Source organism: Ostrea edulis, chromosome 2, assembly GCF_947568905.1.
Source record: "Ostrea edulis chromosome 2, xbOstEdul1.1, whole genome shotgun sequence".
Lineage (NCBI taxonomy): Eukaryota > Metazoa > Mollusca > Bivalvia > Ostreida > Ostreidae > Ostrea > Ostrea edulis.
The window spans coordinates 28,994,088-29,015,839 of record NC_079165.1 but is presented as its reverse complement, the minus strand read 5'-3'; the positions used below and the strand labels follow the sequence as shown (position 1 = coordinate 29,015,839).

The 21,752-nt window shown below is 33.9% G+C and overlaps 2 protein-coding genes across 2 annotated transcripts; both read right to left on the bottom strand.

Annotated features, from left to right (window-relative positions):
- Positions 1-134: 134 nt before the first annotated feature.
- Positions 135-21,335, bottom strand: LOC125680770 (transmembrane protein 165-like). The gene is made up of 7 exons (XM_056153697.1): positions 21,017-21,335; positions 18,646-18,871; positions 15,824-15,922; positions 9,966-10,042; positions 5,669-5,845; positions 4,349-4,454; positions 135-3,305 (listed from the first exon to the last, which is right to left on the bottom strand). The coding sequence occupies exons 1-7, from the start codon at positions 21,140-21,142 to the stop codon at positions 3,232-3,234; spliced, it is 885 nt and encodes a 294-aa protein (XP_056009672.1). The 5' UTR covers positions 21,143-21,335; the 3' UTR covers positions 135-3,231.
- Positions 1,986-2,426, bottom strand: LOC125679857 (uncharacterized). Its single transcript, XM_048919312.2, has one exon. The coding sequence runs from the start codon at positions 2,424-2,426 to the stop codon at positions 1,986-1,988; it is 441 nt and encodes a 146-aa protein (XP_048775269.2).
- Positions 21,336-21,752: the final 417 nt, after the last annotated feature.

Here is a 21,752-nt window from a genome sequence, read left to right as displayed (position 1 = left end):
TGACAGACCTCTTGCAACACTTATAAATCTGGGTGTTTATCTCTCATGTGAAGGATATAAATCTGGGTGTTTATCTCTCACGTGAAGGAACTGTTGCAACACTTAAAAATCAATACTAAGACACAAACAACGAGTAACTCTTGTAATAATTTAATGTTGTTCTATCTTACGTTCTTGGAATGCATTTTTCACATTTCAATTTTTTCCATACCGATATTACACACAAATAGTGTCTGTTGAAATGTGCCTCACTAGTAATGGGAAACTAATTAAAACTCAATCAGACAAAATAAGAATAAATATGTCGCTTTCTCTGTACCTGTGATAAAACTAGTTTATGTGAACACAACACAGATTAGAAGACATGGTTGATTCTTGCTTATTAATTAACACACATAAACACAAAAGGTATATTATAAAAGCCGTGTCTCTCACTCAATATTCTCAAACCTTAAGGTGGTAGAACACCATAAAATCCACATCTCTCACTCAATATTTTCAAACTTTAAGGCGATATAACACCATACATTCAGCTACTCTTACTCCATACTCCCAAACCTTAAGGCAGCATAATACCATACACAGTCAGTCTCTCTCTCTCTCTCTCTCTCTCTCTCTCTCTCTCTCTCTCTCTCAATACTATCAAATCTTAAGGTGGTATAACACCGTACAGCCAGTGTCTTTCATTCAATACTCTCAAACTTTATGGTGGCACACATATAACACATCAGATATCATCAACAATGTTTTGCAATTAAAAAAATCAAACATTTACCATCTTTAGAGGGCAAAAAATACAGATAAAGTAGAAAATCACACCAATCCCTCCAAAAAAAAAAAAAAAAATATCAAGACCGTTCATGATTTATTTATCAATATCCATAAAGAATTAACTCACTGAACTAACCATCTAAGCAATAACAACAATACATAATATTTATTTTTCCATGTTTGTTCCGAAAGGAACTCAGTCACATTGCGATGTGTTATTCCTCCTTAAATCTCTGTCCATACCTTAATATTCAATAACAATGTTCCACACTATAACAGCATATATACAGTTTAAAATTTTGTAGTATATTGTACATGTACTAATACTGAAATCAATTCAGAAAATACTACATAAATGAATTAATGTGTTTTTTGATATACTGAGGACAATGACAACATAACACAAAGCCCCCCTTAACAGACAAGGTGATTCAAGTACACCCCCCCCCCAAACTTTCTTTGCTGAGGGTATAATAAGAGTATTGTCCTCAAACATTTCAAATGTTTCAAATCAGCATGATCAGGCAGTTTCACTGTAAAATTCTATAAAATCGATGATTTCTACTCTTTTATACACAATACTAACAAATACACACCTTCTATCAATGAAACCCTTGTGAGATCTATGGAAGATAAATACAGGGTGTCTGTAAAATAAGCGCTTTAACTACTCATTCAGAACACACACAATAATACAGGATTCTGACATTACAATCTCCATGTTTGGCACACTCCACAGTTTGATAATGTTTGATGGTGAATGATATACATGTATCCTGGAATTATATAGGGTGAATTTGAGCTGCACTATAGAAGTGAATCACTTAATACTTCAACATTTTGCAATAAATTTAAGTATCCACTGTATAGTCAAATAAAACACCAAAACAGGCATCAACAAAGGCCCATGGACCTTAGCGGTCACCCGAGTATAACGCAGAGCACAACATAAAAAGTATTATGTGTAGTTACAAGCAATCTTTGTTTCAAATATGGGCTACTATTAAAGCAGTGGCCCAAACTCAATAATGTTTTAACAACTTTGACCTTAGCTCGGGGTCATGTCACACTTTCTGGTCACAAGCAACCTTTGTGTAAAGTGGAGCTAGAGGTTCAGGAGTAAAGAGTATTTCTTGTGTTGCATTTTCAGCTTATGAGCCATTGATCTGTTTGTTGACCTACATACACGTACCATTGAAGAATCTTGTACCCATTTAAAGATTAAAGAGGTGAAGTGCTACAAATTTAGATCTATGCATCACACTCAAAGCCACAGCTGTGGGGTTCTTTACTGTGTCAACACAATCCCTGGGACTGCCGTCTATGATCATGTCAACATAATCCCTGGGACTGCCGTCTATGATCACGTCAACATAATCTCTGGAACTGCTGTCTATGATCACGTCAACACAATCCCTGGAACTGCTGTCTATGATCACGTCAACATAATCCCTGGGACTGCCGTCTATGATCATGTCAACATAATCCCTGGGACTGCTGTCTATGATCATGTCAACATAATCCCTGGGACTGCCGTCTATGATCATGTCAACATAATCCCTGGGACTGCTGTCTATGATCATGTCAACGTAATCCCTGGGACTGCTGTCTATGATCATGTCAACGTAATCCCTGGGACTGCCGTCTATGATCATGTGAACACAATCCCTAAATCTTAATGTCTAAAAAATAAAGAAATTCAACCTACCTACCCATTTCTGAGAAGTCTGTAACAGGCACCACATAATTTTTTATTCAATATACAACTATTCACTAAACTTTAACACCAGCTGCGGATGGGCACGGATAGCAATAGGCCTCTTCACCTGAGTGACTTAACAAAAGATATGTCCAATTACACCCTTATAAGTTGTATAGAAATGTACACTGACCACATGCAGATCTAAAAATTGGGAGGACACCCATGTCATTTTTCACCCAGTGTCCAACCTAAACTAAGAGTCTGAGACATAGCATTTTATGACTAAAATTACATTACAATGGACAAAGATAAGTATTTTTAACAAGATTTACGGGGGAGAGGGGGAGGAGCCCCCGGTTAATACTTGCTTATTAAGGATTACAATGAATTTGATTATCAGTTAAATAACAGCTGCATGCAGAATTGTTCTTTGTCTCACAGAAGGTGAATCTGCAGTTTTCTCCCCAGGAGCTAATTTCAAACAGCCACAGAAATGTAAATTGACTGTCAGAAGTGCAAGAGAATGATTTAACGTCTTGGTTTTGAAATATTGCTGGAATATATAACAAAAGTCCTCGCAGCTTCTCCATCACCTTGCAATACAGAAGGAACCATTCCTCATGATTCATCATAAAATGTATCACATATACGTCATGGCTGGATGACCATAATCTATCACCGTCCAATGAGTTGTTTTCTCTGTAAAAAGACTTGTCTGAGTAAGATGAGTGTAGAGTCCATACGAATGATATCCACACTCACAAATCGTGTCCCGGCACCAAGAATGCCGACAATGCAAACACTAGGAAAACCACGCCACCTATCAACGTCACTGAAAGAAGAGAGAAATTGGAATTTTACAAACATAAACAAAATTTGTATTTTTTTCATACAATGATTTAATCAGATTGATAAAAATTTAAAAGTTTGACTAAATATACATAATACTAGAATAACCCAACAAAAGGGCATGGGCCACATTGCTCACCTGAGTCACCTTGGCCTATATCTAAAAATGTTCTCGATATATTAATATGAATAACTTTGATCCCCTTTTATGGCCCCATCCTACCCCTGAGGGACATGGTTTTTACAAACTTTAATCTGCACTATGCCAGGAAGCTTTCATGTAAATGTAAACTTTTCTGGCCCAGCCGTTCTTAAGAAGAGGATTTTTAAAGATTTCCCCTACATGTACATATTTGTATGCAAAGCTCTGATCCCTATAATTGTGGCCCCACTCTATCCCTGGGGGTTGTGATGTTAACAAACTTGATTCTTCACTATGTCAGAAAGCTTTGATGAAAATATAAACTTCTCTGACCCAATGGTTCTTGAAAAGATTTTTATGATTTTCCCTATATATTTGTATGTGAAGCTTTGATCCCCTATTGTGGCCCGAACCTAACCCCAGGGGTTATGGTTTTTACAAACTTAAATCTGCACTATGTCAGGAAGCTTTCATGTAACACTGTACTTTCCTGGCTCAGTGGTTCTTGAGAAGAAGATTTTTAAATGACCCCACCCTATTTTTGCATTTTTGTGATTATCTCCCCTTTGAAAGGGACATGGCCCTTCATTTGAACAAACTTGAAAGCCCTTCAGCCAAGGATGCTTTTGGCCAAGTTTGGTTGAAATTGGTCCAGTGGTTCTGGAGAAGAAGTCGAAAATGTAAAAAGTTTATAGACAGACAACAGGTAATCAGAAAAGCTCACTTGAGCTTTCAGCTCAGGTGAGCTAAAAAACTAAATCTGGGCCAATTTGTTTTCTTCTTTTGTTACCCTGAATTGACCCTTGGGTAGATTCGGCACTAGACCAGTGCAGTATAGCATGATATGAAAATTAAAAATACTTTGTTTGTGTTTGATTACTTACCTGTTCTGACGGATATTTTCTGTGCCACGATCCGCCCCCCTAACACAGCGATGCCAGTACAGATTGCATGACCTAGAGTCCCCCCGATGATGACCCCCATCACATCCTGTCAAAATCAAATACAAGTCAGGCTGGTGACAGTCTGTAATCTTGTTTACTAATCACAATAAACATAAATCAAACAAATCAATTAAAGACATAGCAAGGATGAGAAAATAATGATATACTAAATTATGTAACTTCACCGGAGTTCAAATTACAAAGATCTAACTAAAATGTTTATATAATATCATGTAGGTAAATTCATCGGAATTCAATTTCCATGAATTACAATGATTTCAAAGTTTAAATTATATTATGTAAATTCATCGGAGTTCAATTTCCATGAATTACAATGATTTCAAAGTTTAAATTATATTATGTAAATTCATCGGAGTTCAATTTCCATGAATTACAAAGATTTTAAAGTTTAAATTAAAAGTTTAAATTAAATCATGTAAATTCATTGGAGTTCAATTTCCATGAATTACAAAGACCCAAAAGTTTATTATAAATTATATTATGTAAATTCACCGGAGTTCAATTTCCATGAATTACAAAGATTTAAAAGTTTAAATTATATTATGTAAATTCCCCAGAGTTTAATTTCCACGGATTACAAAGGTCTGAAAGTTTCATGGACTATAGTTTTGTGGCTATGGTTTCTGGATGTTGAAAGATTCTAATGAAAAAGATCACATCATTTAAACACACACATTGCATTTGAAAACTTAATTCATCTTGAAGATTTAAAATGTAATGAACTTTCAAAATGTTTTGGACATTATTAGACCCTCATCAAAAATAGCTCTTTTTGAGAAAGACAAAAAAATACTTCAGTTCATATCAGTGACACAGTACATACATATTACATACATACACACTCATATCAGTGACACAGTACATACATACATATTACATACATACACATATATATATTTATATATTCAATAAATTCTTTTTTCTTGGTATCGGGGTAGAATAAAGTCAAAAAATAAAATCCAATACTCAAACTTTAATCTATAGCGCTTTCGCCCTGCGGGCTCGTCAGTAGATTTTTAAACAATTGTTTAAAAATCTACTGACGAGCCCGCAGGGCGAAAGCGCTATAGATAAAAGTTTGAGTATTGGATTTTATTTTTTTGAATTTATATATATATATATATATATATATATATATATATATATATATATATATATATATGTGTCTGTAAACTGGTACCCTTCATTTACATTCATATGATTAACGACTCTTAATCTAATTAAAATTAAAATACAAACCTCCCTGGCAGCTAATATGATTGTTGTAATTTGAGATCTATCCCCCCATTCTGCTAGAAATGTCAAGGTAAATGCTTGTAAGAAAATTGTTCCTAGAATTCCCTGGAACCAGCGCCGCCCTGGTGTACGTATAATGCCAGTCTCTATATCCTCCACGGGAACATTCTGCTTTTCTAACTGGAAAACAAATCATAAACATGTCATCTAAATAGTGAAGACATCCCCACAAAAAAACCCCTACATTTTATAAAGGAACCCCCCACAAAAAACCTTACGTTTTATATATAATCTTACAGAACCCGGCCCCCACAAAAAACCCTACGTTTTATACATAATCTTACCACACATCGGCTTAAGGAATTTACCCATTAAAGCTTCAAAAGTTGTGTGAACATAAAAGATCAAGATCAAAGGTCACTATCCATGGTACCCAGCACATCTGCATGAGATGATCATTTATTGGTACTTGTATGTCAAATATCAAAATCCTACCATAATAGACAAAACAGTAACAGTCTGGTCACAATGTGTAGCAGACATCAATACAAATTATTCTCTTGAAGTCTTTAAATATCTTGATCGCCTCTTCCTTTGTTCTGTTTACATGAAGTATTCCCGCAATAATGCACATGTAAATGATGTTAGCTTGTTCGTTGTTTATATATTTAAACAAAGCAAATATATAATTTGTTAATAATTCATTTCAGATATATTTTCGTCAGAATTCTGTTGGAATATTAGTTCAAGAATCACCATATAATTTATTTTCATGGAAATATATCGAAGTCCTTATTAATCTAACTCAAGTTCTAACTCTCCCCCTCAAATTCATGCAAGATTAAAAATGTTATTATTTCGATAGACTTCATAGGTCTTTCCCATTACTGTTTGGCTAATAATTTTATTAACCATGTTAACAAATCTAAACTCAATGCAAGACATGCAGTGTCTGCTTTCATATCCACAGTTTCATTTTCTCCCAAATGTATTCAGCTACAGACCTGCTATCGATGCCTGATTCTAAAATATTTTCACATTCTTTCACAAACAATGTGTGCGTTCCAATGACATTATTTAAAGAATTTCATGTGCACTGCAATGATCTTATATTTCACAAAACATACACTGCCAGTCAAACTATATTCAGTTGCGTATGAGCTAGGGTGGTAGTGAAGCGGTGAATGTGAAAGACAGACTTGATGCCAAAGAGTAGCTCGCTATGCGAGTCAACTCAAAAATGAATAGACAATGGCCTACATTTTTCACAACGCTATGCGAGTTATCTCCCCCTGATTACAGAGGGCGCGCAGCAAATTGCTGTCCTCAGTTGACGGTGCCTTGTAAGGAATAAATAGATAATTTACAATTTTTGATTGCAATCAATTGCCAGTTAAGGAAGTTTTCTAAGAATTAAGTGTAATGACTTAAAAATAGTATTACTGAACAAAATATCTTGGTCACTAATTACATTTATATGTGTCCCTTGTATGGTTTTCTCGCAAGCAATGCATGGTCATGATGTAATAAAGTATGTAAATATTACCTAGTCTTCGATATCTTTAGATCAGAATCATGATGTCCTTAGTATATCAGCAATTCTTCATTATTAATTTTTATCAATATTTTCGACAACCAAAACACAAAAAAACATGCAATACGATATGCATAAAAACACATGTGTATGTACATTATCAATTTATCATTTCACTCTTTAAAAAACCTACTTCTTACTAAATGTACACTAGGTGCCAATAAATAAAGCATTATATCGAATTGGTCTGTCTAGTGTAATATTTTTTGTTAAAATCATTTTTCGCTTGTGATTCAATCTTTTGAAAGTTAGATTTTGTGTACATCAACTTACACCTCTTCTTGCGTTTCCAATTAGTCAAATGAGCAAAAAAACAATCATCAGGCTCCTAGTCATGAATGGTATTGAAAATGTATTTAACTGATGAATGGAATTAAAAAATCAACCCTTGCCGCCCTCCTTCACCAGCTTTGGATTATTATTATTATTTTGAAATTACTTGTCAAGAAATGTTAGGCAATATTATGAAGTCAACTTCTAACCCCCCCCCCCCCCCTAAGATGCTACGTGCCTGATTGTATCACATGCTTTCATTGCTTTTAATTCTAGGTGTCTGTTGTTTTTAAAACAGATTACTATTGAACTCCTTGGTATTAATTGCATAATTTGGACAGAAATAAACGTCAAATATACCTATAATACCCCCCCCCCCCCCCTTCCCCAACTCTACAATTTGACGAAGTGCATACTTCTCCATAAAATCGAAGAAATTAAACATTAGATATAATATAACCTGTTAAAACTTGGTATACTATAGAATTTGGTAACGTGAGCTTTACTATATACTATTTGTTAATACTATTTATGTGAAGCTTAGGACCGCAATCGTAAGCGCGCCCACTAACTTCTGGTGTAAGGGGAATAACTGCAAAAATGTAGGCCATTAAATATTGCTGATATTTATATTTTAAAAGTATGATGATGTAGTAATTATTTTTTCAATTTAAAAATATTGTTGTACATATCCTACACTTTTCATCCATATCAAATTTCTCTGGTGTAGCATTCCTCCTTAAAGGACACATCGCATGTTTTTAAACTTTTTAATTTTTTCAGCAAAATTAATTCATTTCATGCCTAAAACTACTTTACATGTGTTTTAAAAGAAACAGTTTGCGTAGTTTTCGAGTTTGATAGCGATGAAATTCAAATCTTGCGATATGCATATTTTCTTCGATATTTTACGCGCCATTATCTGTGACGTCATATGCGACCTCGAGCGAGAAGATTTGAAAACAGTTGTTAGACATTTCATAAACAGATTAGATTTAATTGACAAACAAACAATTATCACATTAACGGCTTGTAAATAACACTGCATTGGGTTGTTTTGTGCCGTTTAAGGGTGTACTTGCTGTCAGTAGAGATGATTTGGACTGTGTTTTTTTCAATTTTCGAAGGAAGGTATGAGGGACAAGACGTGAATATTTTTTGTCGGCACAACGACTTTAAATTGCCATAAAAAAAAACCCAGTAGAATTTGTCCCTGTACTTTTTCAAACAAGCTCTTGGACAAAGACGTATATAAACTGCGAGAAAATGGTTCTATCGAAGCTTCGCACTGTTACATATAGGCCTACCGCATATGCATTCCGTTCTGCTCTCAAATTCAATACACACTCGCACCAACTGACCTTCACCTTGTAACAACATATAGACAGAACTTTGCTAGCAGTGTCTTCCAACTGGTAGTTTTAAAAACGAAATTTAAAGATAAAAGATAATAGAACTTTCAATTATAAATAATAAAATATGATATTTCCCAACTTTGAATTGAATTATAATGCTTTCATTTTTTTTTAAGGAATGCGTACGTGTTTACAACAACAGCACGCCGCGCTCCCACTTCCTAAGTAACAACGTGTAGATAACAAAATATAATGATTAATAAAATTGCTTGAATAAAATGATTTAAAAGTATTGTGATTTTCACAATAAGTTTGATCATTTTTATTATATTTTTTCCCCCGAAATGCACCCGTGACAGTAGGCCTAGTTGTCAATGCTACATAATCGTATTATAATTTAGGCCTATCTAACTTCTCCAAAAATAAATTTTATAATAATTGCACTGTTTGTTTTAGAAAAGCAACAACGCTAATTACAGTTGTTTACAGAAATGGCATTCCCAAATAGTGTTTAGACAGTGATCCCATGTAAACATTATTTATTCGCAAATTTAGGCAGATTTCATATTCGCTTTCCTCGCTACATTTGGGTCGCTATTTGTATGCACTGGTGGCTAAAAGATATAAGACTCGGGAAATTTGTCAACATCGAAATAAATGTTATCCATGGTAAATAAATTAGGCCCCTAAAACCCGAGTTTTTAAAAATATCTAACACTACTATTACAACAAGTTGATCGACGAAGGTCGCATATGACGTCACTGTACCACGTGACTACCTATCTAATTAACTAGGCTTTTTGAAATCGGGGCTTAGATTTAAGTCCGTATTGTGGCAAATTCTCGCAATACTTCAGTGAACGAACTATTACAATTAATTTCTATAAGCATAAGGAAGACAAAATGCAGATAATTCTGTATACTTTGAAAACACGAGATGTGTCCTTTAAGGCGTATTTGAATCCTTATGCTTGTGAGACAACTTGCAGAACTAGGGACAGACATTTCATTCGCTCATGAATATGTCAGATTTTTCCCCCTCAATACTAATGTTTTATTATACTAAATAGATTCTGACCTCCTCCTCTCGTTTCTTCAGGTCTGCCTGAACCTCCTCATACTCCTCCTGTCCTTCATCAGGGGACATATCATAACCTGAAAAACAATAATCACAGATCAACACTGACATCAGGGGACATCTCATAACCTGAAATACAACAATTACAGATCAACACAAACATCATTTGCGTCAAGTGACAACTCATAACCTAATAAACTTATCATAACCTTCAGAATCTAAATGCTGTGGTTAACATATGTAGTAAACCTTTCCTCATGTTAAAACCAAGGAACACTTCATCAGCACCTTGACCTTTAAAGATCACATTCTTGCCATGTTATGACTGTGCATGGCATTGTGTGCATGCATGAGTGGATCTGGGGATCTAAGTTTAGGAGAAAGGCAGGAGAAAACGTGCACAATTAGGTAAAGAATACAGTTTTTTTTAGGTCTTGGCATCAAGGGAATGGGCCTTTTCTATTAGGCAAAATACTGAAATCTGCTTGAAATAGGGAGAAGAAGTAGGGAAAAAACCCAAACCATAATTGGACTTCTGACTTTCAATTTGGTCAAAGCTTACTTCATTTAAATAAGCAGAGACCCCCCCCCCCCCCCCCCCCCAAAAAAAAAAACACCACGAGTCTCATAGGACACATTACAGCGAATTACAAAAGACCGGTCCAGTGAATTACAAAAGACGGATTGAATTACAAAATACCGGTTGAGTTTTCAATTGCCTGCTGGATTGATCAACAGACTTTACAATTTTTGGTCAGCAAAGTATCACATTTGGTCTGAATTTAGGTCACAAAGTTACTCAGGTATGACAAAGAATTGACAACTTTTTTTTCAGTGTGAGTGACAACCCCATAAATAAGATAATTTAACACTTCAGTTTTACTGATTATTTCAGAAAAAAGAATTTCTCTAATTGTATAAGTTAATAATTTCTTTGTTAAAATATCTCTCCATCTTCTTTTTTTCATGGTGATAAGCTGAATAGGTGTTGTAAAATTCCCAAAGGTAAATGTGCACTAACCAACCCTAAAAACTATAAATAGAATAGAAGACTGCTATAATAACAAGAGTTCTATTGGTCAGAAACTAACAATAGAAGAGTTTTCTGGAAGTTTTCTTTGTGTGATATGAATGGAATGACCTCAAATATAGATTGACAAACAGATGAATGGTACATGTACATGTGGACACTGTGAGATGTCTAATGAAATATTTTTAAAAGTGAAATTGATAAGAGTTTAGTAAAGTTCAATTTAATCAATAAAAAAAATTGTATTTGAGAGAGAGAGAGAGAGAGAGAGAGCACACCCTTTTCTTTACTTAAAGTAATCAAAAGTATTTTTGGAAAAAAAAATATAATCAAATTTGATTTTCTTCCAAATTTATTGATTTAACGTAGTTCCACACTCCTGTGACGTCATAGGATTTTGCAAAGTCAATGATTTAATGATAGGAACATAAATTTTGTTGGAATCTTTTTCAATAGTTATTGTAAAAAATCTTGTTAGCCATAAAATATTTCAAAATTCTTAGTTATATTTGAATAGTCAATGATATGTTTCAAAATATTGAATCCAAGGACAATAACTCTGTTTTCATTCAATTATTTATCAAGTCCATAATGCGATAGATTTCCTTTATTTTTGACAAACATTTTACCAAGGTGATAAGGAATCATTATCTGTGTCTTTTCATGAAATTACATAAAATTTTAATCCCGAGTGATTTTAAGTAGCTCAGCTGTATGTATGGTGCCAGACTTCAGTTTTTGATGGGGGTATACATAATCTGGAAGCTATAGATTTGAAATTATTAAGGAAAGGTATGGATTTTTTCCCATGAATAACTATACCAGATGTAACTCTACTAATATAAACAGAAAAAATGATGTGTAAACCATGCTATAAGGAAAATGCGTCCACATTTGTTTGTTTTTTAACATTTTGGGGAATAATGCTAATTCAATAATTTTGCACATATTATTCTAAAACTTGATGAACATATTGAAAATGACATGTGTTTTAGTTATTGACATGTTTCCCGATAAATAAATGCAATTCAAAAAATATTTTGTTGTTTTTATATTAAAATAACAACAAATAACTGTTTCCAATGAATTTCATAAAAATCTACATCGGGGTATATGACTTTAGTGGTGTATGTAATGAAAATTAATATGGAAACCCTTAACTGTTTTGCCTTTTTTCATTACTCTGAATGTTAATTTATTGATTCCAAACAAAAAAATGCTACCTAAACCCCAAAAATCCAGGACTAAGGACCCACCTTAAAAACACTTGAAATAATGTTTCAAATTAGAGAGAGAGAAAGAGAGAGAGAGAGTGCACCTTTAATTAAACATGTTAAAGTAATCAAATGTATATCTGAGAGAGAAATATATTCAATTTGATTTAATTGATGCTCACTTTGAAAAAATAAATCCTAGGGAAATAGCTGCAAAAGACACTGAAATCAACTCAGATTTACCTGTAAAAGCAATCTACGCTTGAGTAACTTTGTGACCTAAATTCAGACCAAATGTGATTCTTGGCTGACCAAATTGTAAAGTCTATTTATCAATCCAGCAGGCAATTGAAAACTCAACCATTCTTTTGTAATTCGTTCTTTTGTAATTCGCTGTAATCACCTGAGCCACCTCCACCCTGCCATTGTTCAAGATCAACACTAAAGTGTAGCCAGTTATTACACTATCAGTAAGAGACCCATAGTCCACATTACTCACCTGAGCCACCTCCGCCCTGCCATTGTTCAAGATCAACACCAAAGTGTAACAATGCCATAAAGAAAGTCCTACCTTAATAGTTCAGGAGATATTAAATAGGGCAGATTTTTCTTAAAGGAGGTCAAACTATAAGGTCAAAAGATCATACACCATTGTGTCATAATGTCTTGCTATGAAGAATCTCTATACAAAATATTAAAGCCCTACCTAAGATAGTTCCTGATATACTTAATAGGTTATGCTTTCTTAAAAGTTGATCAAACTCAGAGTTCAAGGTCAGAAGGTCAAAGGACATGATATGAAATAAAAGGTCATGCCATAAGAAATTGATATACAAGATATGAAAGATCTACCTCATATAGTTCAGGACATATTGAATAGGTAAGAATTTTATTAAGAGTAGGTCAAACTTCCAGGTCATGGTCACAAGATCACACACCACTGGATTTTTGCTATTTTGCCATTATCTCCCCTTGGAGAAGGATGTTGCTCTTAATGTGAACAAATTTGAATTCCCTTCACCCAAGGATGCATTTAGCCAAGTTTGGTTGAAAGTGCCCCAGTGGTTCTGGAGAAGAATTTAAACGTGGAAATTTCACAGACATGTTAAAAGTTTATAGACAGAAGGAGGACAGACTACAGGTGATCAGAATAGGTCAGGTGAGCTAAGGAGGTTTAAAGAACATGGATAAAATGACATAAATGTGATTTCATAGGATAACCTAAGGATAATACATAAAAGCTGAAATTAGCTATAACCCTGATAAATATAAATGCAAAATTGTCGAGTTATATTTCACAGTTCTACATTTACATAAAATTTAGCATTCTTACATTGAATGAATGATACATTGCTTAGTTATAGGGATAGAGTTTTGACCCCATTGGCTTTCCATTTTAAAGCTTTGACTCACATCTATGAGATTGATCAACCCAATATATATTCATAGACAGTCAGTTATAAACCTAATAAGCTAAAACACAATCAGGGTGGAAATTACTACTAACCTAAGGCCAGTTCAACTTTATTGATAGATTACTATCCCCACTCGTCCCTCATAAATCGACCCGCCCGTAATTTTTTAATTTTGCGGAATTTGCAATTTCCAGAATATTTTCCATGTCCGACTCCGGTATTTACAAATCTTGTTTACATTTCCAGTATAGCAACGTGAAAAGACACGTGAAAAAATAGATCATATGGTTTTCTTACTTTCTTACGGGCATAAATTAAAGGAAGGGATTAATGTTCTTCATATCTTAGAGAAGTTTGGTATCTTTCTGTGTTTGAAATATGGGACTTTCGAGATACGGATCCACTCAACTTTTATCAAGCGTTGAACGTCATTTGTAGGGCATGTCACTTCCGGATTACAATAACAACTAAGTAAACAAACATGGAATTCTTCAATTGCTATAAAATTCCTGCATTCAAATGCTATCTTTGAAAGAAAGGAATTACTACAACCATTTTATAGGAAAATGCATTTAATTAAAATATGCGAGTTGGCAAGGGAAATAAATCTAAGGAATATCTTGAGGATATCGGTAAAACCTCATGCCTTGCATCCAATGATACACGTCTAAATGCACCTTTTCCCCTCCATCTAATTTACACCCAGGTAATAAGCACCAATAGTGAGTCGGATCGTCATCGTGGGGACTGTGTATAGCTCTTTACGGACCATATGCTAGCTAAACACCATTTGTATCGATGTCAACTTTGCCCTACAATTGGTTATTGTCACGTGACCGTGGTGTGTAAACATCAAATATAATCGGTAGTTCCGGCACATCCCGAAAGTTCCGTATTAAAGCTTAAGCTGGAATTCGTCTGTGAAATGAGCATAGATTAATTGATATCCATCTGGCATTAAATGATGCACTTCTGTTGACAAAACTCATTTGTCATTATTATTTTTCTCAGAAAATAAAAATTGAAAAATAAAATCCTCCCACCCGCCCCATACTTTTTGGTGACCCTGGATGATAATCTATTAATTAAGTTGAATTGGCCTAATATGGAAGCAGATATCTTTTTTCCTTTAACAGATAGTTTCAAGAATAACTTCACAGTAACATAGACACTTTCAGCTTTCAGAATTCCAAAACAGTATGACATAAGTACTTTGCGTTATTTTGTAACCAAGAAAAGTTGGTTAAATGGAAAATTATACATGATTTTGAGGGTGTGATTTGTGTCAAATTTGATAGCATAAGCATATGTATTTGTACAGATTATGTGCTTGGTCAAATCCAAGAAAAGGTATTTAAATTTTTATCTTAGTATGAAAAACATTTTATACACTTTTTTCCCCAAAATTTACAGTTTCAGATTTGGTTGAAAAATAACAAAATAACAGAAGAAATAGTATCAGCACCTTAGTGTGATATTTTCATTCTTCTGGGTTACATGTATACATTGCTTAAAATATTGTATATGGATGTATATATATTTGCAGTCTTTAATGTTGTAAACTTTCTTTCTTTTTTTAATTTCCTTCTTTATAAACTGTCTTACTGTTATGCCCTCTGGGCCCAAAATTGGAATAAACTTATCTTATCTTATATATGGCAACCAATTTACAAATATATTTCAGGTATGGCATCTATTAACAAATTAATTCCAATGAAAATTTATTCCTTTGTATCAGATAAGTGTAACTTAGTGTGCAAAAATGCTCACTTTTTGTAGCTCATATATATAGTCCATAGCCCTATTTTTAGTAAGGACAGTTTTGAAAACATTAATTGATGAAATAGAATATATTTTCTTTTTTATTCTTCAGGACTTGGAAAAGATATCGTGCTGTTGTTAGATGTGATATCTGACTAACTATATTCGTGATATCTGGCTAACTATATTCGTCAAATCTGGCTAACTGTATTCTTAAAGTCTGACTTACTATATTCATGATACCTGGTTTACTATATTCGTGATATCTGACTAACTATATTTGTGATATCTGACTAACTATATTTGTGATATCTGACTAACTATATTCATGATATCTGACTATTAGAACTTTATTTGTGATATCTGACTAACTATATTTGTAATATCTGACTAACTATATTAATGATATCTATACATTACTGTATATAGACTACTGACCTTCTTTTAACATTTTCATTCCAAACACAGCAAACAGAATAGAGGAAGCATAATAGGTCACCTTCTTTGGGATGATGGTCGTGGCATACCCCAACAGAGCTGAAAAAAATCAAAGTACTGAGAGTAAAATCAGGTATTTTCTAAAGGACTGAAAATGAGTATCAGGTATTCAAATATGAAGAAACACACAATACTGTATACTTAAGTCATAAATACACATGATACTATATACTTAAGTCAAGACATACACACACATGATGCTGACAAACAAATTGTTGTACAGGGGTTTCAACAGCCTCATTTAAAGTCAGTATTTTGCAAATTCTATGGTCGTTATAACAATCTAGTTTGCCAATACAACCTATTACTGGGTCAAATGCTGTCTGTTTCATACCAATTGTTGGACCATTCGTGGCACACTGATTTTGACTACAGATAACTCTGTTTACCTGATCAAGATACAGGGCTCACACCAAGTGTGACCAGTCTACAGGGGATGCTTACTCCTACTAGGCACCTGATCCCATCTCTGCTGTGTCCAGGGGTCCGTGTGTTTGCCCAACTATGTATTTTGTATTACTTATGGGATTTATGAGATTGATCACTGTTTGTTATCTTCACCTTTCATGATACTGTATACTTAAGTCAAGTCATCAACACTCATGATACTATATACTTTAGTCAAGATATAAAACACACATGATACTATATACTTTAGTCAAGATATAAAACACACATGATACTATATACTTTAGTCAAGATATAAAACACACATGATACTATATACTTTAGTCAAGTCATAAACACACATGGTCCAGACATCATTGCAGACTTACATATGTAGCTATGACACATATTCATGGCTTTATATTGATGCAATATTATATGATTATAGATCTACACCTCATTTACTTGAAGGTGCACATTTTATCTTTGCTTGTTATTCTATTACTTGATTATTAAAATTAAGTACCTAAAATAAATACCCATTTACAATTACAGGAAGACACAGAGTTCTTGAAATTTCTTTTGAAGTGTCAGACATTTGGTCTCACACTGTTAGAAATAATGTCAGCCCATACAAAATTTTGTCAGTCCAGAAAAAAATGCATCACTTTTGAGGTTTTTATAAATGGATGCTAACAGTGTGAGACCAATTGATGGGCCACATGGTCGCCATTTTCCACAGTAAAAACGGACTTCGATCCTGATCTTTTATCTGCCATCAGGAGTGCTCTGTTGTTGTCATGCAAAATTATTTATTATCCTTTATTATGTAGAAACATGACTGTAGTAGATTTAGTTAAAGCTACTTTTTAAAGAACTATAAACCTAAGATTTGTGTCACTTTGTGATTGTATAGTGAAGATCTTGACAGTTGTTAGAACTGTGTAGTAATCATACAATAAAACATCTTCCAAGCAATCTGATCAAAGATCAAAAATTGTATTTTAAGGAAACATTAAATGAAGGTCTAGATGATTCAAACCTCTAATTATTATCTGACCACCATGATATTTAATTACACTGTAATATGATGCAATTGTTCAACAGTCAAGAATAGTCATGATAGCTAGAAGTTAAAAACTGTCAAAGCTTAAAAACTGAGGATCTTATTTAATAATATACATATATGTGGTATCTTTGTATTAGTGTTTACACAATCAGTAGAAGCATGTATATGTAATCAAGACTGCATGGGCTCTCGATGTTAGGAAACTCAAGGGGCTAATCACATGAAAAATGCAATATTCTCCAAAAGTAGAAGTTTGTAAGTTTGATTTTTTCCAATTACAGTGAAATCTTTTGATTGGTTTCTAGGTCAAGGATGCTCCAAGTAATAGCTACTGTAAATTCCAATAAATGCGAGAAATTCATCATTGCCTTATTTGGCGAGTCACACCACTCAAATAATAAAATTACTCAGTTTTATATTGCTGAAATGCACTTGTAAATTTATGTTCTCATAATTTGATATCTTCTAGTTATTTCGCAATATTAACTACTTCCATGAAATAAGGAATCTACAGTAATTGATAGCTTATGTTTGTTCCAATGTGTTTTGGAACTTTTCATCCATTCCCCAAATAGACGTAATATTGGTCCTGGCCTCAGTGCAAACTGGTTTGGGAGCTCTGCATGTATCCTGCCAGATCTGAAAAGCCCAATCCCAATGGAAGTGAATTCAACAACCACCCACCAAACAATACTGTCATCAATCCCAGAGTTCCCAGTGGAAGTGCAACCACCTACCTGACAATACTGTCATCAATCCCAGAGTTCCTAAGGGAAGTGCAACCACTTACCTGACAATACTGTCATCAATCCCAGAGAGGAGAAATACTCCTAAGTTATTTGAACTTGTTTCTGATCCTTTTGTATATCATGTATGTACAATAAAATATGTTCAAAACATCAAAACAATCCCAGAGTTCCCAGGGGAAGCGCAATCACCTACCTGACAATACTGTCATCAATCCCAGAGTTCCCAGGGGAAGTGCAATCACCTAACTGACAATACTGTCATCAATCCCAGAGAGGAGAAATACTCCTAAGTTATTTGAACTTGTTTCTGATCCTTTTGTATATCATGTATGTACAATAAAATATGTTCAAAACATCAAAACAATCCCAGAGTTCCCAGGGGAAGCGCAATCACCTACCTGACAATACTGTCATCAATCCCAGAGTTCCCAGGGGAAGTGCAATCACCTACCTGACAATACTGTCATCAATCCCAGAGTTCCCAGGGGAAGTGCAATCACCTACCTGACAATATTGTCATCAATCCCAGAGTTCCCAGGGGAAGTGCAATCACCTACCTGACAATATTGTCATCAATCCCAGAGCTCCCAGGGCCCCAGTGAACACAGTCAGACGCGAGTGTCTCATGGCCATAATGGCTGCTATGAAGAATGTTTTGTCGCCGAGTTCTGAGACAATGATGACAGACAGGGAGGCTACGAAGGCATGAAGAAATCCGAGGTTGCCCTTGCTCTTCCTCAGTGTGTGAATGATTGAGCCCTCATCTGAACTCTCCTCATGATTCTAAAAAAAAAAAAAGATTGCTTATGTACAACTTTCCTTAGTCCTTTCACATAATGAATCTAAGCTATGAAATATCTAGATGTTTATCATATTACAACATGTGAATTACCTATATATCATGTATTTAGATGTTTTATACATTTAAAACATTCAAAAGTACACTGTTTATTATTACTTACAAAAGTTACTTAAACAATTATATATGAATGCACACATAGGATCCATTGAATTTGCAGAAACACTGAAAACACCAGGTAATTACTAAAAAAAAAAAGCACTGAAAACACTTGATGTATCCAGGTATGGGGTAATTGAAAAATGTAATGGTAATTGGCTGTATTTAAATACAAGAAAGTAATTGGATATATTTGTAATTGACTATGCTTTGAAATTCAATTACAAGTAATTGAATGTATATTTAAATACCTTCCAAAAAAGGCAAGTATTTTCAATTACATTATTCAAACTCGAACGTTTTAAAAATGATGGAATGAAAGTGTCTGATAATAATGGCGTTAGACTGTTTCACTGTTTGTCATGGGGTGTTTATGCAATAATTAGATGCATTATGTCTCTTTAGGTCCGTATCCTTGATGCAGCATGGCCACTGTGCCCAGGGCTATATGTGAAGGGCTAATTTTGTCCAGGTGTGAACCTCTTTCATAAATGAGAACATAAGCACAGGTAGAAACGGGAGTTCACTTCATTCAGATATTACATACAGAGCTAAACATGACTCAAAATGTGTTGGATGAATTTCATGTCCCAACATGCATCTTGAAATTTCAAAGCCAAATTTTTACCAGAATTTTCCAAAAAGATTGAAAATGAATCAAAGTAGGCTTTGCGAAAAAGTCTTCCAATGCATTTTTATAATTTCTTTAAAAAAAACTTCCTTGAAATGTGTTTACATTTATTACATTCTTCAAAGTAATTAAAAGTAATTACATTGGTTAAAATCAATGTTTTGTAATTGCAAGTAATTAACAAAATTATCAATGTAATTGAAAGTATTTAATTACATTTTCAATGTAATTGACCTCATTCCTGGATGTATCATCAGTGTTCGAAATTGGTTTAAAACTTGTTATAGACCACGGGTCTATGCCAAAACAAGATGAATTAGACCTCATCGAATTGGCATAGGCCGCAACATTGAAAAAAAAACTCCACAAATTTAAAACATTTTCATTTACTTCTAATATACTTAGAAAGCATATTTTCTTTCCATTTCTATAATATCCTCCTTTCCTCATAATGTTTATCAGACATCGACTGACCATGCAAGGTCCCTTGGGATAACTTTATTGCTTTAAATCTAGAAAATTGGCATAGACAATTTGGTCTATCTCAATTATAGATTTATAGTTGACATAGACTCGGTCTATTGGTCTGTGGTTAATTTCGAACACTGTATCATTAGAATACACTAAACAGACCATGTTGGCCAAGTGGACAGTTATGTCATCATTTCAATATAATTCATTCACATTGCAACCAGAAATTGATGATTATTTGAAAAAATACATTTCACCAATATCTTAAAATCAAGATACTTATGACTAAAATAGAACAAATATAAGTCTGATGAAGTTTCTGTAGATTTAATACCAGATGAAGCATCTATAGATTTTATACCAGATGGAGCATCTATACATATAATAAATAATTCAATTATCTCAATATGAACGAAACTTTGGGAACATAGGTACATGATGTATGAACTAACACCTCCTAGATTTTTTTAAATATACATCTGTGTTTTCAGCACTTTGGGGGGTGTTTTCTGTGATTACTGGGTGTTTTCAGTGTTACTGTTTCCGCTAACTCTATGTACCAATTTTATATTTTATACATAAACACACACATACATTGTCAGTGAAACTTTCGATGTACCATTGAGAATATTTTTCACTATTAAATATTGTCACAGTGAAATCATTTGAGGCATAATTCTATATCTGAAATACAAGGACAAGCCACTGTCTTTTTTCCACTCCATGACATTTAATACACACATCCGTCTAATCTCTGACAGGTAATTTGCATTAATTTGTAGTATGATGATCCTTGTCCTTCGTTCAAACATTGCCCTTGTGAATATTATTGACAAAAACTAATTGAATTTTAAGTCATTTGAAATACCTTCTTAGAATCGTGTTCCTGTGAACTCTCTGAAACATCCTTAATTGGTTCAGAAAGACTTTGTATCACCAAACAGCTTGACACTATGAATACGACAGTCACCACCAATGTCACTTTCCAAGTCATTTTGGAAAACCAGGAAGACTTAATCACAACGGCTAAATATCTATAGAAGATTTAGAAAATCGATAACTTGATATACAACCGTACCGAGGTCTTTTTTCTAACTAACCGGTTCACATTTATCCTTTTCACTTTTGACACTGGTCTATACGTGAAAGTTTGACGTCACGATTCGACACCTGTTAACTTCCGGGTTATATATTTAGATTTTCGACCCCGATCATATTATAAAATTTTGCTTATATTCGATGTCTTTTCAAGGAAGAAAACGCTGACACAACAAATAAATGGGAAAGGAAAATTTTGAAAAAAAAATATCTAACGCTTATGTCTTAGGCTAGATTACACATGAAATGTTTAATTATTCTGCAATCTTTATAATGTTAATCTATTTTTCGTGGCTTTTGGTAGCACTGAAATAACACTCCCCCTTCACATATTGCTATACTTGCCACGATTCAATACTTTCAGTACGATACAATTTACAGAGGAAACCAACAATAACATCAATTGGCGAAAAAAATTAATTACCAAAATTCATAATTTTAAAAGCAAAATGTTTTCAAACTGCCAAACGGTAAGATGCCCGTTGACTCTGTCGTTTAAACTGATT